Below are 23194 nucleotides of genomic sequence, written 5' to 3'. Positions count from 1 at the left end.
CTGAGTTAAGCAGGTTTATCCGGGCAGAGATGTGGCTGGAGGAGAGCTACAAAGACCTCTGCAGGTATTTAGCCCAAGTGTGCCCATGGACATTAGACAACAGCCCCACAGAAGGCTTTGACTATGACGGCCCGGGACTATTGTACTGGAGACTGTCCAAGGACCCTGACTTTTGGGGTGATCTGGCGTGACGTTTGGAGGAAATCTTGGATTACAGAGACCGAAGACTGAATGTCCCAGAAGTGCTCTGGGCACAAGAAAATTTGTAGCTTTTAGCCGTTCAGGAATGGGAGCTGGAGATCACCTACAAACAGCTGCTAGACTCTGCTCAGCAGCAGGGCTAGGCTCCCTTTGCCTGGGACTATCGGGAAGTACAAGCCAACAGCTCTGAAATCCTGGCTGAAGTGATGGCTATGGGGCAGAGTAACAATGTGCTTTGCCCATCTCCAGCTATGGAAGCAGAGCTCTTATGGCGGATGCAGCAAGTGTTGACTGACCTTGATGAACCAGTTTCTGCACAGGATGATCTTGGATGGAGGAATGAGTCTATCCAGCAGCTGGATAAGGGTAAGGGAGATGTAGCTGTCGGCTCATCTTCCCAGCTGCAGTTCAAGGCCTCGGAAGAAGAGGAAACCATCCTAACTCCCCAGCCACAGACCACAGAAATAATGGTGTTGACAACAGAGCAGAGTTCTGCTAACCTCTGACGAGCATCGGTAACATCTTCTGTGTTCCACAGACAGAAGATGGTAAACCTCTATCCTCAAACACTAGTTCCAGAGACTGGGAATTTAATAGACTTTTCTGCAGAGTAGGAACAACCCAGTGAACCTCCAGCAGAAAAGCTGGCTTCAGAGCATGGCGCTGTTGTCCTCTGCATACAACAACCCTGAAGGATTTGTGCAAGGCCACCGACCTTTCAGTATAATTCCCAGTGAAACAGCTGGGCAGAACACTACTGGCCTTTGCCCACAACAATCAACTCCACAGGAGCTCCAGGGAGAGAATCCAACAGGCACCTCACAACTGCAGCTTAAGCTGATAATCGGTGGATGGGACTGTGGTCTCCACTGACAGCAACCCAGCAGAACAGCTTGCAACAGGGCAGAGTGCTGCTGGCCTCTGCCCTCAACTAAGAGAAGATGGATTTCCTGTGGTAGTGGATGGGACTTCGGTTTCCACTGACACAACCCCAGAAAAAAGGTCTGGCATTGGGACAGGAGGATATCAGCCTTTCTCTGCAAACACTGGGGGATTTTCATCTAGTAAAAGTGGATGGGACTACCGTCTCCACCTGCATACCACAGGGATGCTGGGCTGTTGGCTCAGATCCCCAACATGATGGAGTGAGCCCAGCCACTCTGTCTTCTCTGTAGCAGCTGAAAGGACCCGGGGGGGGGGGGGGGGGGACCAGTCTACACTTTTCCCCAGCAGCCGGTATGTTCTACGAAAGAGGCAAAGGTTGGCTGGGTAAGTAATGCTCTGTGTGGGTACAGGCAATAGGGGACTGGAACTACAGACTTACTTTAAAAAGTCACCCACCCCAATTCCTGCACCTTCACGCCTCAGATCAGCCCCAATTTCTGCATCTTCAAACCTCAGATCACCCCAATTTCTGCACCTTCACACCAGCCTCAATTCCTGTCCCTTCACACCTCAGATCAGTCCAAATGCCTGTACCTGCACACCTCATATCAGCCCCAATTCCTACACCCTCACACCTCAGATCAGCCCAAAATCCTGCACCTTCACACCTCAGAACAGTCCCAATTGAAGCACGTTCACACTTCAGATCACCCAAATGTTTGCACCTTCCCACCTTAGCTCCCCCCAATTACTCCAATGCTGATCAGTGCATTTTGGCGGGGGTCATTTCCCCAGTCAGAACACAATAGCTCAGCAGGGGAGATCGCCACACACAATGGGGGTTATTTACGGAAGGCCAATCCACTTTGCACTACAAGTGTACTTGGAAGTGCAGTCGCTGCAAATCTGAGGGGTATATATGAAATGAGGGCAAGCTCTGCTGATTTTATCAATCATGTGCAAGCTAAAATGCTGTTTTTTATGTTCCTTGCATATCCCCCTCGGATTTACAGTGACTGCACTTCCAAGTGCACTTGTAGTGCAAAGTGGATTTGCCTTTCGTAAATACCCCCCAATATCACGTGTATTAGTACAGCGATCTTAGTTTTTTTTTTTCCATTTAGCCTGCTGTGTTGAATGAAAAAACTTATCAGCAGATTCCTGCCATTCATACTGTGGCTAAACGCCCATGTGAATGTAGCCTTAGACCAGGGTTTGGGAACTATTGATTTAGAACAGGGTTTGGAAACTAGTACTTTCGAACCAGAATTTCTAAAGCATTAGTTACCAAACATTTTAACCACTTCAGCCCGGACCATTTTGCTGGTCAAAGACCAGACCACATTTCGCGATTTGGCACTGTGTCGCTTTAACTGACAAATTCGCGGTCATGCGACGTGGCTCCCAAACAAAATTGCCGTCTTTTTTTCCCCACAAATAGAGCTTTCTTTTGGTGGTATTTGATCACCCCTGCGGTTTTTATTTTTTGCGCTATAAACAAAAATAGAGCGACAATTTTGAAAAAAAAAAAAAACGCATTATTTTTTACTTTTTGTTATAATAAATATCCCCCATAAATATATATAAAAAATGTTTTTCCCTCAGTTTAGGCCAATACGTATTCTTCTACATATTTTTGGTAAAAAAAAAACAAAAACGCAATAAGCGATTATTGATTGGTTTGCGCAAAAGTTATAGCGTTTACAAAATAGTGATAGTTTTATGGCATTTTTATTCATTTCTTTTTTAATAGTAATAGCGGCGATCAGCGATTTTTATTGTGACTGCGACATTATAGTGGACACATCGGACATTTTTGACACATTTTTGGGACCATTGTCAATTATACAGCAATCACTGCTATATAAATGCAGTGATTCCTGTGTAAATGGCACTGGCAGTGAAGGGGTTAACCAGTGGGTGGCAGTGTAGGGGTTAAGTGTTCCTAGGGGTGTGTTACTAACTGTGGGGGGCTGGGCTTTCATTTAGTGAACACTGATCTCTGCTCCAATCACATGGAGCAGAGATCAGCGTCACTAGTTGCTAGGCAGAACGGCGAAATGCTGTTTACAACGGCATTTCTCCGTTCAGCCGCCCCATGAGACGATCGCGGGTATGCCCGCTGAGATTGAGTCAGCGGGACACGCGACCGGACTCACGGGGGTCCCGACCAGCACGCGAGTGCACCGCCGGCGCTCACGATGGCAGGGTGGCATTAAAGATTCGACGTACCTGTACGCCAATATGCCTGCCCGTGCCATTTTGCTGACGTACATCGGCGTGCGGCGGTCAGGAACCGGTTAATAGAGTTGTAGGTTGCTTTAAAAATTTGAATGTAGTAGTTAAAAAGCCAGTTGCAAAACCGTACTCACAAAGCCAGTTGCATAGCGGTACTTACAAGGCCAAGTACAAACCAGTACTCACAAAGCCAGTTACAAAGTAGTACCTGCAAAGCCAGTTACAAAGTATTACCTAAATGGAAGAAATCTCGTGAGCCACCACTGCCCAGCCACTTAAATTGAATAAATTATCCAAAAGCTGCTAGCGTTAAACACGTCACATATATCGTGCAAAGACAAATTAATAAATTAGATATGTTGCGCTAAAATTATATTAAGAATAGCGTACAGCGACACTATGTGTAATACTTCCACGTTATTAAATCAAATAGGAAATAAATAAATATCAGATACCGTATATACTCGAGTATAGGTCGATCCGAATATAAGCAGAGGCCCCTAATTTACCACAAAAAAAATGGGAAAACTTATTGACTCGTGTATAAGCCGAGAGACATGCCTGTCCATCACTGTGTCCAGCCCTGTGTGTCCAGCCCTGTGTGTCCAGCCCTGTGTGTCCAGCCCTGTGTGTCCAGCCCTGTGTGTCCAGCCTACATGTGTCCTAAGCCTGTGTCCTTCTGCATATACGGCGGCCATGCCAGGATCGCCGCACCTCTTCTCGTCTGTGACAGACGGCGGCCATTCCCCTGTTCAAAAGCCACGCCTCCGTCTGTGATAGGCGGAACACTCAATTTCCCAGCAGTCTGTGTTCCGCCTATCACGGACATCCTCTCATCCTCGTCCGTAGTATGAGGATGAGCGGATGTCCGTGATAGGCGGACCACTGACTGCTGGAAAATTGAGTGTTCCGCCTATCACAGACAGGGAGGCGCGGCTTTTGAATAGGGGAATGGCCGCCGTCTGTCTGCTCGACACGCTGATCGGGTAGACAGATGGCAGTGACTCGAGTATAAGCCGAGGGGTGCACTTTCAGCCTAAAAAAAGAGGCTGAAAATCTCGGCTTATACTCGAGTATATACGGTAAGTGAATACATAAAATGAATGCATATGGCATACAATAAAAACTAAATTTAAAGTGCCTGGTGCAGCACTGTGCTCAAAAGAAATAAGCGTAAACAAATAATACACCAAAAGTACTACTGTGCTGGTATAAAGTATTCATATATGTCATTAACCACTACATGCCAGAACTATAGCCAAAAGACAGCTACAGCGCAGTGCTGAATTGGTGTCCCTGGACGTCCTCCTCTTTACTAGTTCCCCGGTCGCCGCCGTGGCCGTGCATCGGGGGAAAATCTGTGTTGGTGGTGTCCCTTGGACACAGCCAATCACAGATCATGTTAAATGGCCAATCACAGCGGCCATTTAGCACACGATCAGAGTGTCCAATGTGAGAAGATCTCATATGTAAACATATGAGATCATCTCATTGCTGGCTCTCCCTCCTCACACAGAGACCGCGTGTGAGGAGGGAGAGCGACCTGTGGCTGCAGCGTGAGTGTTTGAGCACTAACACAGTAGCACACACACAAAAAAAAAAAAAAAAAAACACATGCCCACAGTACCCATCAGTGCCATCTGTCCCCTGTGCCACCTATCAGTGCTATGTGTCCCCAGTGCCACATGTCAGTGCCATCTGTCCCCAGTGCCATCTGTCATCAGTGCCACCTGTCAGTGTCACGTGCCATCTGTTATCATTGCCACCTGTTATCATTGCCACATCAGTGTCACGTGTCATCAGTGCCACGTATCAGTGACATCTGTCATAAGTGCCACGTGTCATTGTGCTGGTGCTCCAGGACCTTCAAAATTGTAATAGGTAGTTAACAAGTTAGTTAGATGTGTAATTTATGCTCCTAGAACACCTGATGGTGCTCCCTGCATGTTGGGCCTCTCTAGTGGCTAGACTGTGTAAAAGTACCACACATGTGGTATCATAATACTTAGGAGGAGTATCAGAATGTATTTTGGGGTGTCACTTGTGGTATACACATGCCACGTGAGAGAAATAGCCTATTACAATGACAATTTTGTGGGGGGAAAAAATTATTTTGCAAAGAATTGTGGGGAATACATCGGAATGTCTACTTTCAAAAAAGGGGTCATTTGGGGCATATTTGTACTTTCCTGGCTTGTTAAGGTTGCAAGAAATTAGAAAGGCCACCAGTACATCAGGTGTGATCAATTTTTTATGATTTGCCTCACAGCTTGTAGATTCTCTAACTTTCACAAGGACCAAATAATATCCACTAATTTGGGTTATTTTTACCAAAGATATGTAGCAGTATAAATTGTGGCCAAAACGTATGAAGAAAAATTAATCATTTGCAAAATTTTATCACAGAAACTAAGAAAAATTAGCTTTTTTTTTTTTCAAAATTTTCGGTCCTTTTTCATTTAGAGCCCCTTCTCACTGGAGCATTTTGCAGGCGCTATAGCGTTAAAAAAAGCGCCAGCAAACCGCCCTAAAACAGCTGCTCCATTCACTTTCACACTGGAGCTGATTTACCCCCTTTTCGGCAATTAGCGGGAGCACTTCAAATGTAGTTTTTATTGTATGCCATGTGCATTTATTTTATGTATTCCCTTATCTGAGATTTATTTCCTATTTGATTTAATAATTTGGAGGTATTTCACATAGTATTAGTGTACGTTATTAATTGCATTTTTTTGCGCAGCGTATCCAATTTATACAAAGTATTACCTGCAAAGCCAGTTACAAAGCAGTACATACAAAAGCCAGTTACAAAGCAGTACTTACAAGGCCAATTATAAAGTAGTACATGCAAAGCCAGTTACAAAGCAGTACTTACAATGATGTTTATGGTCAGGCTTTGTAGTACTTACAAAGCCTGCAGTAAAGTAATAGTTACAAAAAGTCAGTTATATGCAAAGCTAACAAATTCATCCACAGTCAACATTCTAGGCAATAATGGTATCCCCCCGCAGATGTAGAGGCAGGTGCAGGGCTGCCGAGGAAGAGGAGTGTTCAGAGGTAGCAGATGTATACCGATTAGAGAGGGCTGGCCATAAGCTGGCTCAGGATGAATGATTGCTGCTGCCACAGAGGAGAAGTGCATAATTACCATAACAATAGGAGAGCTGCCTAGCCCTGAACTCTGGAGTGTCCAAATGTTTCACAGCAACAGATCGAGAAGTGCAAAAACGGTGTCAAAAGAGCCAAGAGTCTATCAAAATCTCCAATTACGTCACTGCAGTATACTTACCTGACCTGTTGCAGTGGATTTGCACAGAGCAGCCGGATCCTCCTCAGGTTCCTCTTCTGTGATCCTGGCAACTCCATTCTGTTCAGTGCCCCTACAGCAAGCAGCTTGCTATGGGGGAACCCGAGCCAATCAGGAGGGACAATCACTGACGGCTGACACACTGGTGGAGAGAGAGGGACCTCAGGCAAGTATTGGTGCGGCTGTTGCACACACAATGCTTTTTATCTTAATGCAGAGAATGCCTTAGGATAAAAAACCTTCTGACTTTACAACCGTTTAAGTTTGGGAATAGGAGTGCTAGTCTATACACTTAGCACGGAGGTAAATAATTGGGCACAGATGAGGCTGCATTGAGGGGCACAAGTGAGGCTGCACTAAATAAAGATAAAATTGTTGTTAATATTTATTTTTGTAACTTAATTCTGCATAAAACATTTAAGTGTCATTTCATAAGATAATTTATGAGGGCGTGTTTAGGGGTGGGGCATTGGTTCACGAGTAACCCTTAAGGCCTGGCTAGTAGCTCAGGACTTGAAATTTTGAGCCCTGTATAATATATATATATATATATATATATATATATATATATATATATATATATATATATATATATATACACACATACACATACACACTCACACACACATACATACACACACACACACACACACACAGTAAATCACGAAAATGAGTACACCCCTCACATTTTTGTATATATTTTATTATATCTTTTCATGTGACAACACTGAATGAATGAATGAATGAAATACTTGTATAGCGCACAATGCGAACTGAATCGCCTCTAGGCGCTGTGGCGAGCTTTGATCATCTGCTAAAAGAGAAAGGTCTTGAGTTTTTTCCTAAAAGCCAGGTGATTTTCTTCCAGACGGATGTTGATTGGTAGAGCATTCCATAGCCGAGGCCCTTGAACAGCGAATCTCCGATCCCCCTTGGATTTATACCGGGCTTTGGGCACGAGGAGGAGGTTTTTGTTGGCTGATCAAAGACTGCGGTTTGGTGTGTAATTATTTATTTTCTCCATTAGGTATTGCGGAGCTTCTCTATGCACGCATTTGTGGGTGAGGCAAAGGGTCTTGAACGTGATCCGATTTTTTACAGTTAGCCAATGTAAGCTCCTCAGCGAAAGAGAGATGGATTCCCAGGGTTTCTTTCCTGTTATCAGCCTTGCCGCTGTGTTTTGGATCAGTTGTAATCGCGCAAGTTGATATTGTGGTAATCCTATGTAAAGCAAGTTTGCGTAGTCCAGTCGTGAATTAATGATTGTTCCAACAACCACTGCTTTGTCATTCTTTGGGATAAAAGGGATGAGTCTGTGAAGCATGCGCAGCAGGTGGTGAGATCCACTGACTACTGCTCCTATTTGCGCATCCATTGACATTTGTGCGTCTAAAATAACCCCGAGACTCTTCGCTTTGGTCTTTGGGGAGATAGTCTGCCCAAAGACGGTTGGTGGAGACCAGCAGGTTTTGGTTGCGGGCTTATGATTTAGGTGTAAGATAAGAAGCTCTGTCTGATTCGTTCAGCTGGAGGGAGTTAGTGGTCATCCAGTCCTCTATTGATTTGAGGCAGTTTTCAAGTTGTTGTTGGTGATCTTTTTTTCCATTGATCCGGAAATAAAGTTGCGTGTCGTCAGCGTAAGAGTGGAAGAAGAGATCGGAGCATCTGATGATTTGAAGGAGTGGGGGAATGTAAAATGTTGAAGAGAACGGGTGACAAAGGAGAGCCTTGAGGGACTCCGCAGGTGACTGCCCGAGTTTCGGAGAGGAATTTTCATAGTTTCACTGTCTGACAGATTTCCTAGGAAGGACACGAACCATTGGAGATCTATGTCTTGGATTCCGGCTACTTCTGTAAGGCGGACGAGTTGAGTATTGTGATCTACTGTATCAAACGCTGCACTTAGGTCTAGCAGTACGAGGAGACACGGCTCTCCGTCATCTGCTACTTCGAGGGCATTGTCCTAAATCTTAAGAAGTGCTGTTTCTGTTCCATGACCCGGGCGGATTGCAGCGGGTCCAGGAAATTGTAAGTATCCAGGTGGAGTTGTAGCTGATGTACTACAGCTAATTGGCTTACGGATGTTTGGATCCTGAGGGTCCAGGTTTGGTTTCTTGAGTAGAGGTCTGACGATGCCTTGTTTGAGGATGCTGGGAACAATCCTTTCGTGGAATGATCGGTTTATGAGGTGGGTTATGGTTGGAGCCACGATGTCGGAGCATTCTTTCAGTAGTTTTGTGGGGATGATGTCAATAGGTGAGGTACTGTCACGCAGTTTATTAATGATGTTTTTTGCGGTGTCTACGGTAATTGGGGATAGTGAAAATTTCGGTGGTTGCGGTATGTTGGTGCAGACATCCTCTTTATGTATTTGCTGGCTGAGGTCAGATGTTTTCTTCTGACAAATTGTTTCCCTGATGGTTTTGACTTTATCAATGAAAAAAATAAAATAAAAAATCAGACAGACAGTTTGTCACAGTAATCCTGGGATTCACTTTCTGGGGGTTCTAGGCCCACCGGATTCATTGATTGATTGACTAGTTTAAACAGTTCCCGTGGTTGGTTTGCGGCCGTTGAGATTGTATATGAGAAGTGGTCCTTTTTGGCTTTGAAGATTGCTTTCCGATAATTCTCTGTGAGACCTTTGTAGTTAAAGTGGTTTTCCTCGGTGGGATTTCTTCTCCATGTTCTTTCCGCTCTTCTGCGTTCTTGCTTTATTTCGGGCGAGGGGGCTATTAAACCATCCAGAGTTTTTTTCCCTGATGAGAGCCCTGCGTTTTGGTGCTACCGAGTCTGCTGATTGCAGCAATGCCCTGTTCAGGGAGTTGAGCGTTTCCTCCGTAGAGTGGTTTAAGGTTATTGTAGTTATCTTGTTGGACAGAGCGGATTTGAAGGATTCAGAGTACAGTTTATGCCATCTGGTCCAGTGCGTTGTTGTTACAGGATTCAGTTTTTCGTTGGTGACATTGGTAGTGATTTTGAATTTGATGGCGTGTGATCCGTCCATGGCAGTGTTATGTTGTCGAGTATGTTGACGTCAATGGTCTGTTTGAAAATGAGGTCCAGGGTGTGTCCTGACCCATGCGTGGGAGTCTTTATCAGTTGCGGGAGACCCAGTTCTTCTAGTTGATTGATGTAGGCAGTCGCGATGGGGTCTTTGGGCTCGTTTGCCCAAAGGTTGAAATCTCAGAGTGCCAGGAAATTTTTGAATTTTAGGGTGTGCATTGCGAAGGATTCCGTGAGGGGTGAAAGAAGATTGGACTTTGGTCCCAGTGGTCTGCAGCACAGTAGAAAATGAGTGGTGTCATGGGGTGTTGGTTGAAGATGTAGTGTCAGGGTTTCCATAAAAGGCACTGGGTTCTGAGATGATGGTTTAGTGAGATCCAGGTGACCTTTAAAGATCACTGCTAGGCCTCCTCCTTTTTTCCCTATCCTGTGTTCGGTTAGGATCCTGTAGTTTTCCAGCACCAATTAGGTGAGAATGGTGTGGCAGTCAGAGGTTAACCAGCTTTTGGTGATGAAGAGGCAGTCTACATTGTTCTCGATGATGAAGTCGTGTACCTCCAGTCTATGTTTGACTGCAGACCTGGCGTTAATCAAGGCGCAATCTAATTGTAGTGGTTGAGTAGATGTCTTCCTGTGGTTGGGAGTTGCTTGTCGTCCGGTTTTTAATAGTTCTTCTCTTTGAAGTATTTTTTGTATGGAAGATGGCAATGTCTTGTTGATGATCCTTAGTCTGTGCAGAACTTCAGCTGAGTATTTGAAGTGGCACATGGTTTGTGGATGCTGTTGATGGTACTATGGGCCTAAAGATGATGATCCTGATCAGGGTATTGATCCTGAGGAGGGGCTAGGTATCAGACTTGCCGCCGTGCTTGAGGCTATTAGCGCGCAAGTTGATCAGGGGATGCCTATATGGATGCGGAAGGAGTTGTATTCGGTTGCTGGCTGTTCCAGCTACCTTTACTTGAGGTAAAGGTCCCCACTCAGAAAAGAAGTCTGACTGTAATCTGGAGTAGTCATCCTAGGATAGGTTGAAAAATGAAATGGAGGCCGGAGGTAGGGGTATGCTAACCTACGGTTGTTCCTGATTGTTCCAGAGGAAGGCGAAAAAAAACCCTGGCAGTAGCAGCCAAACGTGCCAGTGGGGCAAAAATTCCTTCCTGACCCCCGTAGGCGGCCGGACAGAGTCCCTGGAACACTGAAGAAATTACACTTTGCTACAATGTAGTAGTAGTAGGCAGTATTGTATAACCATGTAAATTTGCTTTCCCCTCAAAATAGCTCAGCACACAGCCATTAATGGCTAAACCGCTGGCAACAAACGTGAGTACACCCCAAAGTGTCAATTGTTTGTGTAGCCACCATTATTTTCCAGCAATGCCGTAACCCTCTAAGGCAGTGATGGCAAACCTTGGCACCCCAGATGTGTTGGAACTACATTTCCCATGATGTTCAACTACACTGCAGAGTGTATGAGCATCATGGGAAATGTAGTTCCAAAACATCTGGGGTGCCAGGATTCGCCATCACTGCTCTAGGGCATGGAGTTCACCAGAGCTTGACAGGTTGCCACTGAAGTCCTCTTCCGCTTCTCCATGACAGCATCACTGAGCTGGTGGATGTTAGAGACCTTGCATTCCTCCACCTTCTGTTTGAGGATGCCCCACAGTTGCTCAATAGGGTTTAGGTCTGGAGGCATGATTGGTCAGTCCATCACCTTTACCCTTAGCTGCTTTAGCAAGGCAGTGGTCATCTTGGAGTTGTGTTTGGGGTCGTTATGTTGGAATACTGCCCTATGGTCCAGTCTCTGAAGGTAGGGGATCATGCTCTGCTTCAGTATGTCACAGTACATGTTGGCATTCATGGTTCCCTCAATGAACTTTAGCTCCCCAGTGTTTGCAGCACAAATGCAGTCCCAGACCATGGCACTCACACCACAATGCTTGACTGTAGGCAAGACACACTTGTCTTTGTACGCCTCACCTGGTTGCCGCCACACAAGCTTGACACCATCTAAACCAAATAAGTTCATCTTGGTCTCAGACCACAGGACATGGTTTCAGCAATCCATGTCCTTGGTCTGCTTGTCTTCAGCAAATGGTTTGCGGGCTTTCTTGTGCATCATCTTTAGAAGAGGCTTCCTTCTGGCCATGCAGACCAATTTGATGCAGTGTGCGGCGTATGGTCTGAGCACTGACAGGCTGACCCCCCCACCCCTTCAACCTCTGCAGCAATGCTGGCAGCACTCATACGTCCATTTCCTAAAGACAACCTCTGGATATGACGCTGAGCACATGCACACCACTTCTTTGGTTGACCATGGCAAGGCCTGTTCTGAGTGCAACTTGTCCTGTTAAACTGCTGCATGGTCTTGGCCATCGTGCTGCAGCTCAGTTTCAGGGTCTTGAAATCTTCTTATAGCCCAGGCCATCTTTATGTAGAGCAACAATTCTTTTTCAGATCCTCAGAGAGTACCTTGTCTTGAGGTGCCATGTTGAACTTCCAGTGACCAGTATGAGAAAGTGAGAGTGATAACACCAAAATTTAACACACCTGCTCCCCATTCACACCTGAGAACTTGTAACACATTATGGAGTCGCATGTCACTGGGGAGGTAAAATGGCTAATTGGGCCCAACTTGGACATTTTTACTGTACTCACTTTTGTTGTCAGCGGTTTAGAAATTATTGGCTGTGTGTTGAGTTATTTTGAGGTGACAGCGAATTTAAACTGTTATACACGCTGTACACTCACTACTTTACATTGTAGCAAAGTGTAATTTCTTCAGTGTCATCACATGAAAAGATATAATAAAATATTTACAAAAATGTGAGGGGTGTGCTCACCTTTTGTGAGACAGTGTGTATATATTATAAAACACACACACACACACACACACACACACACACACACACACACACACACACATACACATACAGTACACACACACACACTATATTGTCAAAAGTATTGGGATGCCTGCCTTTATACACACACACACACGAACACACACACACGAACTTTAATGGCATCCCAGTCTTAGTCTGTAGGGTTCAATAATGAGTTGACCCACCCTTTGCAGCTATATGTCAGGGCTGTGCCCAGCCTTTCCTTCTGAGCTCAGCTGTCGGCTAATTGCCAGCTCCTATCTCTCCACAGTGACTCACCTGTTGATGATCCTGCTCGTCGGTGCTGCCTACTTAAGTTGTCCAGTCCAGATGATCTCTGCCTTCTCCTTGGTCACATCTCTAGAGACGCTCTCCTGTGTTCGTGTTAAAGACTTGCTTGGCTGACATTCCTTCTGGCTCCCTGATGTTTTGGCTTGCCTGACTATCCGTTCCTGAACTCTGGCTAGGTTTTAACTACACTTACTCTGTTTACCTTTTTTTTTTTTAACTGTACTTCTGTCTCAGTCTGATTCATGGTTTCTGACACTAACAGCTTCAACTCTTCTGGGAAGGATGTCCACAAGGTTTAGCAGCGTGTCTAAGGGAATGTTTGACCATTCTTCCAGAAGCACATTTGTGAGGCCAGGCACTGATGTTGGGCGAGAAGGCATGGCTCGCAGTTGCCACTCTAATTCATCCCAAAGGTGTTCTATTGGGTTGAGGTGCAGACCAGTCAGTCAATCACACCCCCCCCCCCCCAAGCTCGCTCATCCGTGTCTTTATGACTTTGCTTTGTGCACTGGTCCAAATCTTTTAGGTGGAGGGGAGATTATGGTGTGAGGTTGTTTTTCGGAGGTTGGGCTTGGCCTCTTAGTTCCAGTGAAGGGAACTCTTAAGGCGTCAGCATACCGAGAAATTTTGGACAATTTCATGCGTCTAACTTTGTGGGAACAGTTTGAGGATTGCCCCCCTTCCTGTTCCAACATGACTAAGCACGAGTGCCTTGACGGGGCTCTGTAGCTTACACATGCGTTTGCAAACTAAACCCCTGTTTTTAACACATACTGTTAGAAAGGATAATTTGGTTGGTTGCAGGTTGGTCGGTAAGTTGAGCTGGGAATTTCTTTGGTTTTGTTTAATAATTAAGGTTTGTGCCCGTGTCAACACGGTTCTGGCTTATGCTAATAGGCCTTAGATTGACATAGGTTTTATATGTTTCTGAGACCATTAAAATGTACTGACAGGTGCATTTGACCTGCAGTTAACTTGCTTCATCCAAAAAGCAAACTCATATCTCACATACCTTTGGCGACACAAAAACAACTTATGCACTGGAAAATAATATTGTGAAAAATTGTCAATACCTCAAAGAAAATGATAACATTTGGACTCTCTTCCTTCATGTGCAAAAAATGACTGAACCGCTCATTAAATATTATTTGCTCATCCCATTCGGGAGCAGGTGTCTTTAGCTGCTTGAAGTCATACGGTTGTGTAAACATAGGGGGAATATATTCATTTCTTTCTTGGTCGTGCAATGATGAATCTGCTTCAGTACTGTAAAACAGAATGAAAGTTTGTTGAAAAGAGAAATTTAGTCCTTATTTACTACTGCTGAGCTAAAGAGGTTTTGGTCACAGCAAATACAGGATACTTTTTTTGACTTGCAAATGTACTGAGAAAAGATTCTATATATACCTATTGAGCAGCTGCCCCTATAAAACCTTAGTGGTTGCAATCCCAAAAAAAAAACTTTAAGACATCACATACTAGCTCATTATGAAATACTTACCTTAGATCACAACTATTGCAGCGGCCCGCACACCGATGTGTCCGGCGACATGTCTCCTGGAGTTATTTCCAAGTTCATGGGCTCCGGCGCTGTGATTGGTCAGAGCCACGATGACGTCACTTCTGAACATGCGCGCAGGAGCCGCTGGTCACAGCAGTGGCCCGTTTCTTCAGTGCACATGCGACGATGACGTTGGCGCAAGTGTATATGGTAAATATCCTAAACGGTACAGGTTTAGGAGATATTTTCAGTACCTACAAGTATTTACCACAGCAAATTTTACATTTTAACTACGGGCCTGTTTGGATAACAAACAATTTCTTTGGTCAGTACCATCTTTGAAAACATTTTTGTTTTATGTATCCCAAAGACAAAAAGACAGGGGAAAAATGTTTTTTTTTTAAAATGAGGAGTAAAACAAAATTTTAACCACGCCCCCCCCTGGACATCCTTGACCTTTCAGTTGTTATACCTGGCTACACAGGCTTAGTGCTGTAGCGCCTGAAAAAAAGGCCCCTTTCACTCCAAAATGTATACTGCTACATATCATTATGAAAAATAACCCAAATAAGTGTATATTATTATTTGGTCTCTGTGAAACTTAGAGTCTAAAAGCTATGGTGCAAATCATTGAAAAATGATCACGTCTGATCACACCTGATGTACTGAAGGCCTATCTCATTTCTTGAGACCCTAATAAGCCAAGAAAGTACAAATACCCCCCAAGTTACCCCTTTTTGGAAAGCAGACATTCCAAGGTATTTAGTAAGTGGCATGGTGAGTTTTTTGAAGTTGTAATTTTTTTCCCACAATTCTTGGGGAAATTGTTTATTTTCTTTTTTTACGTCAGGGGACACAGAGCTGTAGTACTTACTACGTGGGTTATATCGGCTTATCAGGTGCTGGACACTGGCAAGCCCCTTAAGGCATGAGCTTCCCCCATATAACCCCTCCCACTACTGGGAGTCTTCCGTTTTTTTGCCAGTGTCTAAGGTGTTGGGCAAGTGTAAGGATGTGTGTGCTGAGCTCCACGGGCAGTAATCCTTTGATGCGAGCCAGCCATCCTGACCGGATCCATTCTGATGTCTCCGTAATGGACTAAATGAACGGTACCCGGGCCTCGTCATCCAAAGACACAAGGTTTTGCTTGCGAATGCTTTTAAGCTGGGCCCTGGGATCCAGTACATTTTGGTAGTAAGGCCAATAAAAGTTTACTGGCAGTGTCTTCTCGCAGGTCCAGGATTGCGGGATTACCTGAGTGTACCCCTGTTCCTGAAGGTTTCCTTTCAAGGTCTCAGAGCTTACCGTGAAGGGCGAAGATTGTTTTTTTTATCTCTGATAAATTCCTGCGACGAGGAAAGGTAGGGGAGATTTTTTGCAAGGAATCTCTCCTTCCATGTATTATGTTGTCTTGTCATGTCTATGTGTCACCACTGGAGGCTGTAGTGAGCACTTGCCATTCTGACGCTGGAAACAGCAGAAACCGTCCCAGTGTGAAAGGGTCCTTAGGCTGCATTCACACCTAAGCGTAGCGTTTTCAAGCAGAAAAATCGCCCAAATTTACAGCGATTTTGCGGCGTTTTTACCGCGATTTGCCGTGATTGTGTGCAGGGCAAAAGGTCACCAATGTTAAAAGAAGAAAAACGCCCAAATCTGCTCAATTCGAGCGACAAAAAAGGGTCCGGAACTTGTTTGAGCTTCAGGCGTTTGGCTTCAGGTGACATGGAGTGGAGATGTGAACCATCTCCATTGAGAATAATAGATTTTTTCCCCTCTAGCGTTTTGTAGCTTCAGGCTTCAAGCTACAAAATGCTCAGTTGTGAATGGGGTCTAAAGGACTTGCCCACACAGGGCGTTTGGGACCATACAGCCGGAAGAATTTCACATTGGGTGTCCATGCAGCCACTATATCCTAATATTCAGCAATGGGACTGGCTGCACAGGGATGCACGGAAGGTTTAAATATAAAGTACTAACAGATTTAAACTCCATTCTGGTACATGTAAATGGTCAAGTTGGTGACAAGATACACAGTGGGTTGTTTTAAATTTTACAACTTTTTATAGATACCTTTACATATATTCAATACATATTACTCTATATGGATTATTTTCTATGGTCTTCTGCCTAACATGGACCATTTCCCAACTCATATTACTCTCTCTTTATATATTTCTTTAATCCATACCTTTAATAATATAATATTTCCATTTATAACCCACCTTCATACGCACTCACACCAGCATTCATTCCTTTTGTATCCTTGCATTCATTCTACTACTACCTCTAATGTAAAAAAACAAAACAAAAAAACCCGAGGGGGGGGGGGGGGGACCATCTCTTCTCCTCTTTCCCATCACCTCTCCTAGTTCTACAACTCTCTCCATGATACCTGTGAGATTTTAAACTCCTTCCAGCTCTGCCACACTGTTATCTGCTTTTTAGGTCCTTTTTCGGTTTCCATCCTCTCCTCCAGGGCACCCATCTCATGCATCTCAGACTCCCATTCCTCTATATTAGGTATTGTTTTACTTTTCCATTTCCTGGCTATAATGGTTCGTGCTGCTGTTAAAAAATAGGATACCCCTTTTTATATTCTTCACTGAGCCCGGTATTATTGATAGTATTGATATTAACATGTCGGGCTGTATCTGGATTCCTGTCGTTGCAGTATATATTTTGAATAGTTTTTCACCAAAACTCTGGACTCCAGGGCAATACCAAATATGCAACATTGTGCCTTTAGCCTTTTGGCATCTCCAACATATTTCTTGATTCTCTGGGCTGATTTTATGCATATCTACTGGGCATCTATACAATCTGGCTAATATTTTGTAATTTCTCTCTTGATATCTATTGGATATTGATAATTCATGTGTTGCTATTATAGACTTTTCCCACTTCGCCATAAAGGATAACAATACCCAGTTCTTCCTCCCATTTTTTTTTATATATGTTAATTCTTGCACATCATTTCTAGAATTTAAATAATTATGTGTGTTAGATAAGGTATGTGTTGGTCTCTGGTCCTTTACCAATATTTTTTCAATGTCAGCAGGCGCTCTATTAATTGTACCCTCCTTCATTAGAGAGAGGACATATTTCTGAAGCTGGCAGTATTACATCGATTTAGCTTTATATTCTATACCCAAGGAATTCAGTGGGAGGAGTCCATTTTGCTCTATTGTCTCCACCACCCTGGTATCTTCTTATCTCCGCTATTTCAGAAAAGAACCTCTCTGCAATGCTGGTGGGAACTCTGGGTTGCCGAAGAGAGGGGTCATTGGGCCTATGTACGATGACCCTATTCCCTGTCTCAGCAATCGATCTAGGGCCGAAACAACTAAATTGATTAATCGACAACCAATCGATTATGAAATTAATCGATTACTATTTTCATAATCAATTAATCAGCCACTAACATAACGGGGTTAAAAAAAAAGGAAAATTAGCCCTTTACAGTACAAAGAGCAAATCACTACTGTAAATATTACTTTCACAGTCCCATAGTAAAAAATTAACCCCTTACAGTAGCGATTATTTGCTCTTTTTGTACTAATTTTAGTTTTTTTTAACCCCATTATTTTACTAAACATATCGGGCCTGGGTCACACCTCTGTTTTTTGGTGCTTTTTGCAGAAACATACTACAGTTCATTTACATGGTTTCCTATGGGACACGTTCACATTCATGATTTTTTCAGCTGCTGCGTATTTGGAATAGGCAAGGACTTTTCTTTAACGCAAAACGGTGCCAATTTGGTTTCTTTGCATCAATATACTTCAATAGAGAAGCTGCAGAGGTTAAGGTTATTAACCGATTAATCAAAACAATCGGCCAACTAATCGATTATGAAAATAATCGTTAGTTGCAGCCCTAATTATCAATCCCAGACTTTCATTGTTGCTGCCACCAAGAAGGGCATCTGCCGATTAGGGGGGCGCTTCTCTCTCTTTATCCATGGTAATGATTTTAATGTAATGGCTGTAACCTCCTCAAGCTTTACCCACTGTTTACATTCTGTGTTATGGAACCAGTCCACTATCCTTGTTATAAACACTGCTCTGAGATATGTCGATAAATCCGGGAGGGCCAGGCCACCATCCTTTGATCAAATTAATGTCTCTCTACTAATTCTAGCCGGCTTACCCGCCCATATAAAACTCCCTATCGCCTACCGTAATTGGTTCAATATATTTGTTAGAGTAAATATTGGGATAGTTTGGAATATATATAAGATTTTGGGCAAAATGTCAATTTTTACAATATTTATCCTACCCGTCCATGAAAAAGTCCCCTTATCAAATTGTTGAAGCATCTTTATTATTTTTTGCATAATCGGCAGATAGTTAAGTTCTTGGAGCTTTTCTATTTCTCTTGGGATAAATGTTCCCAAATATCTAATTGAGTTTGCTTGCCATTTGAAAGAAAAAAATTTTTTAAGAAGTTCCACTGTATTGTTTTCTAATGTTGTAATTGATTTACTGTAATTCCCTTTAAAATTACTTTAGCAAAACGTTTAAATTCCTGTATTAGATTCGGCAATGTCACCCGTGGATTCGTAACATACACCAGCAGATCATCCGCATATATGGACAATTCATATTCTTTTTCCCCCACTTTAATTCCTTGTATATCTCCGTTTCGAATGGTTGTCGCTATATGTTCCATGGCTAACACATAGGCCACGTACACACGGGCGGACTGTTCGCCCAACTTTGTCCGCTGAACAGTGTTTCAGCGGACAGTCCGCTCGTATGTGGGCTTCAGCGGACAGTTTCAGCGGACAGTCTGACGAACAAAGTTTTTCGGAAATCCCGTAAAACTGTCCGCTGAAACTTGGTTTGAGCGGACAGTCCGCTCGTGTGTAGGCTTGTTCGTCAAACTAAGTTCCGCGCATGCTCAGAAAGGATTTACACGCCGAAGGTTGCATTGCAGTGTATAGGACGTCGTTTTTCTAGTCCCGTCGTACGTGCCGTTCACGTCATCGCGCACGGTTTCAGCGGGCTGTTCGTTCATCGTGTGTGGTCAAGTCCGCTCATGCTAATTTTGAGCGGACTGTTTGTCAAACTGTTTGACGAACAAGGTTGGGCGAACAGTCCGCGCGTGTGTACGCGGCCATACAGTAATGGAGACAACGGACAACCCTACCGGGTTCCATTGGCTATGGTGATTACTTCGGATATATCTCCATTTGCCCTTATCCTAGCAGTGGGATTATGATACAGCACCATTATCTTTTCCAAAAGCTTTGGGCCCATTCCCCATTGCCTTAAGGTTTCCTGGAGAAAACATCAGCCCACCCTGTCAAAAGCTTTCTCCACATTGATTGTAAGCAAACAGGATGGGATGGTGTGTCTCCGGACATATTCAATAAAATGTTATTGTCTTCAAGGTGTTGTCCCTAGCTTCTCTTCCTTTTATAAATCCTACTTGATCTAAATGTACATATGTTGGAAATATCGGGGTGAGTCTGTTGGCTATGATCTTTGAGTAGATTTGAAGGTCAACATTTGTCCAGGAAATAATGCGATAATTTCCACAATTAGAATGGTCCTTTTTGGGCTTCAGTTTTAAAGAGATATATGCTTGCATTCCCTGTGGAACAAAAGGTTGAAAAGAGGATGTTGCATTAAATGTTCACTTGACTATAGGGATTAACAAATCTTTGAACTTCTTCTAAAAGCGAGGGGTAAAACCCTCCGGGCCTGGACTTTTCCCCATCGCTAGTGAGTCTATTACTCTATGTATTTCTGCCTCTGAGAATTCCTGTTCTAGATGTTCCACTTCTGCTGTTAGTGCTGGTATAGGGGTATCCTTTATATATTGATCTATATTTTGCTGATATAGTTCAGGGTCCTTCTCGGCTAATGGATTAGGTATATCATACAGCCTAGAATAATAGGCATGAAATGTTTTCAACATCCCTTTTGGATCATATACCATTTCACCTGATTCAGTTTTAACCTTAACGATTGATGCTCCATTTATTCGTTGGCAGAGTGCCCTAGCTAGGAGTTTACCCGGTTTATTTCCTTGTTGATAATATAAAGATTGGGTCTTGTCTCTAATCCATAATGTTTCTTCATTTAATAAAGTTTGTAGCTGTAGGGGGGGACGGGGGAGGAGGGACAGAGGGGGGGGGGGCATATCTCTTCCCCCCCTACATATTCTAGCAAAAAAAAAAAAAAGACATCCCTAATTATACACAGTGTTAATGCATTATATTATTACATACATAGTTGTGATATAGTTATCTCTTCTAATCATCGTAACACCATCTGTGATAAAAAAAAAAGAAGAAGAGGGCAGGGAAGGAGGAAAAGAGGGGGGGGGGGAGATACTCCTATCCCCCCATATGCTCTATCTTTAAAAATGCATCCCTCTTTATTCAGGCCAAGTACCATATATCGTTACATGCATAATTATAACAATTATTTCCTCTAATCATCATTAAAAAAAAAAAAAAAAAAGGAATGTTATTATTTCGTCTACTTCCATTTTCCAAATCGGTAGCTTCTATTATATACTTTAAATATTTGTCAGCTTCCTGATTTTTTTCAATAATAATATCAACCCTATCTTTTGTGTCCGCTACTAATGATTTCAATGTCTGTATTTCAGTTTTATAGGAGGTCTCCAGTCTATATACATACTTGTCCATATCCTCTCGTGTAGGTAAGGATTTTATATATGTCTGCATATCCCAAGTTACATCCCCCACTGCTCCTGCAGGTGCCATTGTTGACCCATTCTCCATATCACCTGTAGAGGAGGCAAAGTCTAGCTCTGTTATCAATGAGCCTTCTGATTGCAATTGTGGTTGAGGATTTTGGAAAAAACCTTTTATGTCAGCTTTTTAGGCTGAAGGAGGATTTGTGGGATTAGAAGGGTTCTTCACTGTCCCACTGACTGACCCCCTTTTTGCCGCCTTTGCATGAGTGCTTTTAGGTGGCATTTTGTATATGCCCCCAAAAAAAGGAGGGGGAAAAAAAAAACATAATAAGCCTAGGTCTATATTTCTCTCTCTCTCTCTCATCACACATTTATTACAGTCCGGGCTCTATGCATATTATCAAAAAAAATAAAAATAAAAAGGAGAGAAAAGAGTCCAATTTATATCTCTCATCTAGGAATCCTCCTATATGACCAAACACAGTTTTTATCCTGCATATATATTTAATATATATGACTGTATAGACAACACCGGGAAATAAAAAATAGCCAGACCTGTCTCCTCCGTTCTTATTAGGAATACCTCAGTTTATGGATCCCTGGCTCTCCAACAGCCCTCACGCTCCCAGCCGCGCCGTCCATGCAAGCCTGGCCCCAATTCTGGCGGGCTCTCTGCAGCCGGTCTAGTTTCGGTGTCTCCGGAGGAGGCAACCACCTCTCACAGTTCCTCCTTCCTTGTCCTCTGTGCCCTAGATGGCTATTGGCCCCGTGCATGCAGGTCCCAGTGAGCCCGTCCAGGCTGTAATCCGCTGCAGATCAGCAGGGCGCGAAGAGGATTCCATGTGCCTTTCGGCTAGGCTCGGCTGGACTTGGCTATTATCGGCAGCGTTCTACAAGGCTCGGGGGAGTTCCTTATGTCTACGCTGAGCTCAAATGAACTCGGTTGGGAACCCCTTCGGTAGCTCACAACTGCTGCTCTTCTGTCTCCACCCTCCATGCCAAAGGAAGCTCCCGTCCACATCCCAAGGAGCCCACCACTCAATGCCTCTCTCTCCGAAAAAATACAGATGACAAGTCAACTGATCCGTAGCCCATAGCTGGGGGTTGATCATAGACCATCCCTCAGATCATTTGATTAAAAAAGATTGCTGCAGCTGATCACCTGGGCTGGGAGGAGCGAGCTCACACGTCCGCTCCGATCAATTCCTCCCCCATCTCTTACCCTTTGCTTTTTAAGCATTATTATTTGAATGGGACATTAGTTGTATTTTCTCGTGCTGTCAATTTATTTATTCTTTTCCACTTTTACATGTGGCAAACAGTTTAGAATTCTTGATTCACATTTTTGGCAGCGCAGTCTATATACACATTTTAAGGCTAACTGATATGTAAAAATAGGATTTTTTCATCATACCTGTAAAAATCCTTTTGAGTACATCAGGGGACACAGAGTTAGGCTTATATTCATTACCTGCTGGGTTATACTTCATCTCCAGGTCTTTAGACAGGAAGCGATTCCCTATATAACCCCTCCCATACAGGAAGTACTTCAGTTTTGTAGCAAGTACTGAATCCTCAAAAAGGATCTGTGTCCCATGATGTACTCAAAAAAAAAATAGATTTTACAGGTAAGTATGATGAAAAGATCCTATTTCTCTTTTTCTTTTCGGGAATGTCCCCCCACAGCTTCCTTCAGGCTAGAAGCCATAGGACAGTCAGCAGTATGGCATACCGCCTCCCACCACCATTAAGGCAGCTCTCCATCCACCGGCCCTCCTCTCTCCTCCACCCCCAGCCTCCCCTGCATGTTTCGATCCAATCAGGATCGGAGTCCTCGGCTCATGCGGGAAAAACGTTTTTTTTTTTTTTTAAAGACGAGGGGGGGTGGTGCAAGGGGTGGCAGAGGAGGGGTGGAGCTTTAGCGCGACGTTGGCGTGGTTTAACACCCACAACGTGGGCTATACAAAGCTATAAAGTGCACTCTTTTGCAGGTGCACACAGCTCAAGGTGGGACACAGAGCAAATAGGGGCATGCGAGTGTGGGTGACACAAGCATTTCCAGGCAACATTTACTTAGCATCAGACTGAGCCTTGATAGCAGCGGCAGTTGCTGGACTAGATTGTTCAGCAGTGGGTGCATTTCTGGTAGTACCTCTGCATTTTGTGCTTGGCACTATGGGCAGAAGGGGAGGTACAAATACCCCG

At 43.8% G+C, this 23194-nt stretch overlaps 1 protein-coding gene across 1 annotated transcript in view; it reads right to left on the bottom strand.

Moving 5' to 3' along the window:
- AHI1 (Abelson helper integration site 1) overlaps positions 1-23194 on the bottom strand; it is a 420928-nt gene that overhangs the window by 319813 nt on the left and 77921 nt on the right. The window contains exon 7 of the mRNA XM_077486810.1: positions 13887-14079. Within this exon, the coding sequence (XP_077342936.1) occupies positions 13887-14079 (193 nt within the window). The remainder of the gene's footprint in view (positions 1-13886; positions 14080-23194) is intronic.

This window comes from Lithobates pipiens, unplaced genomic scaffold, assembly GCF_037356315.1.
Source record: "Lithobates pipiens isolate NorthernLeopardFrog02 unplaced genomic scaffold, aLitPip1_a1.2 Scaffold_18, whole genome shotgun sequence".
NCBI lineage: Eukaryota > Metazoa > Chordata > Amphibia > Anura > Ranidae > Lithobates > Lithobates pipiens.
This window is presented reverse-complemented; position numbering and strand designations above follow the sequence as displayed.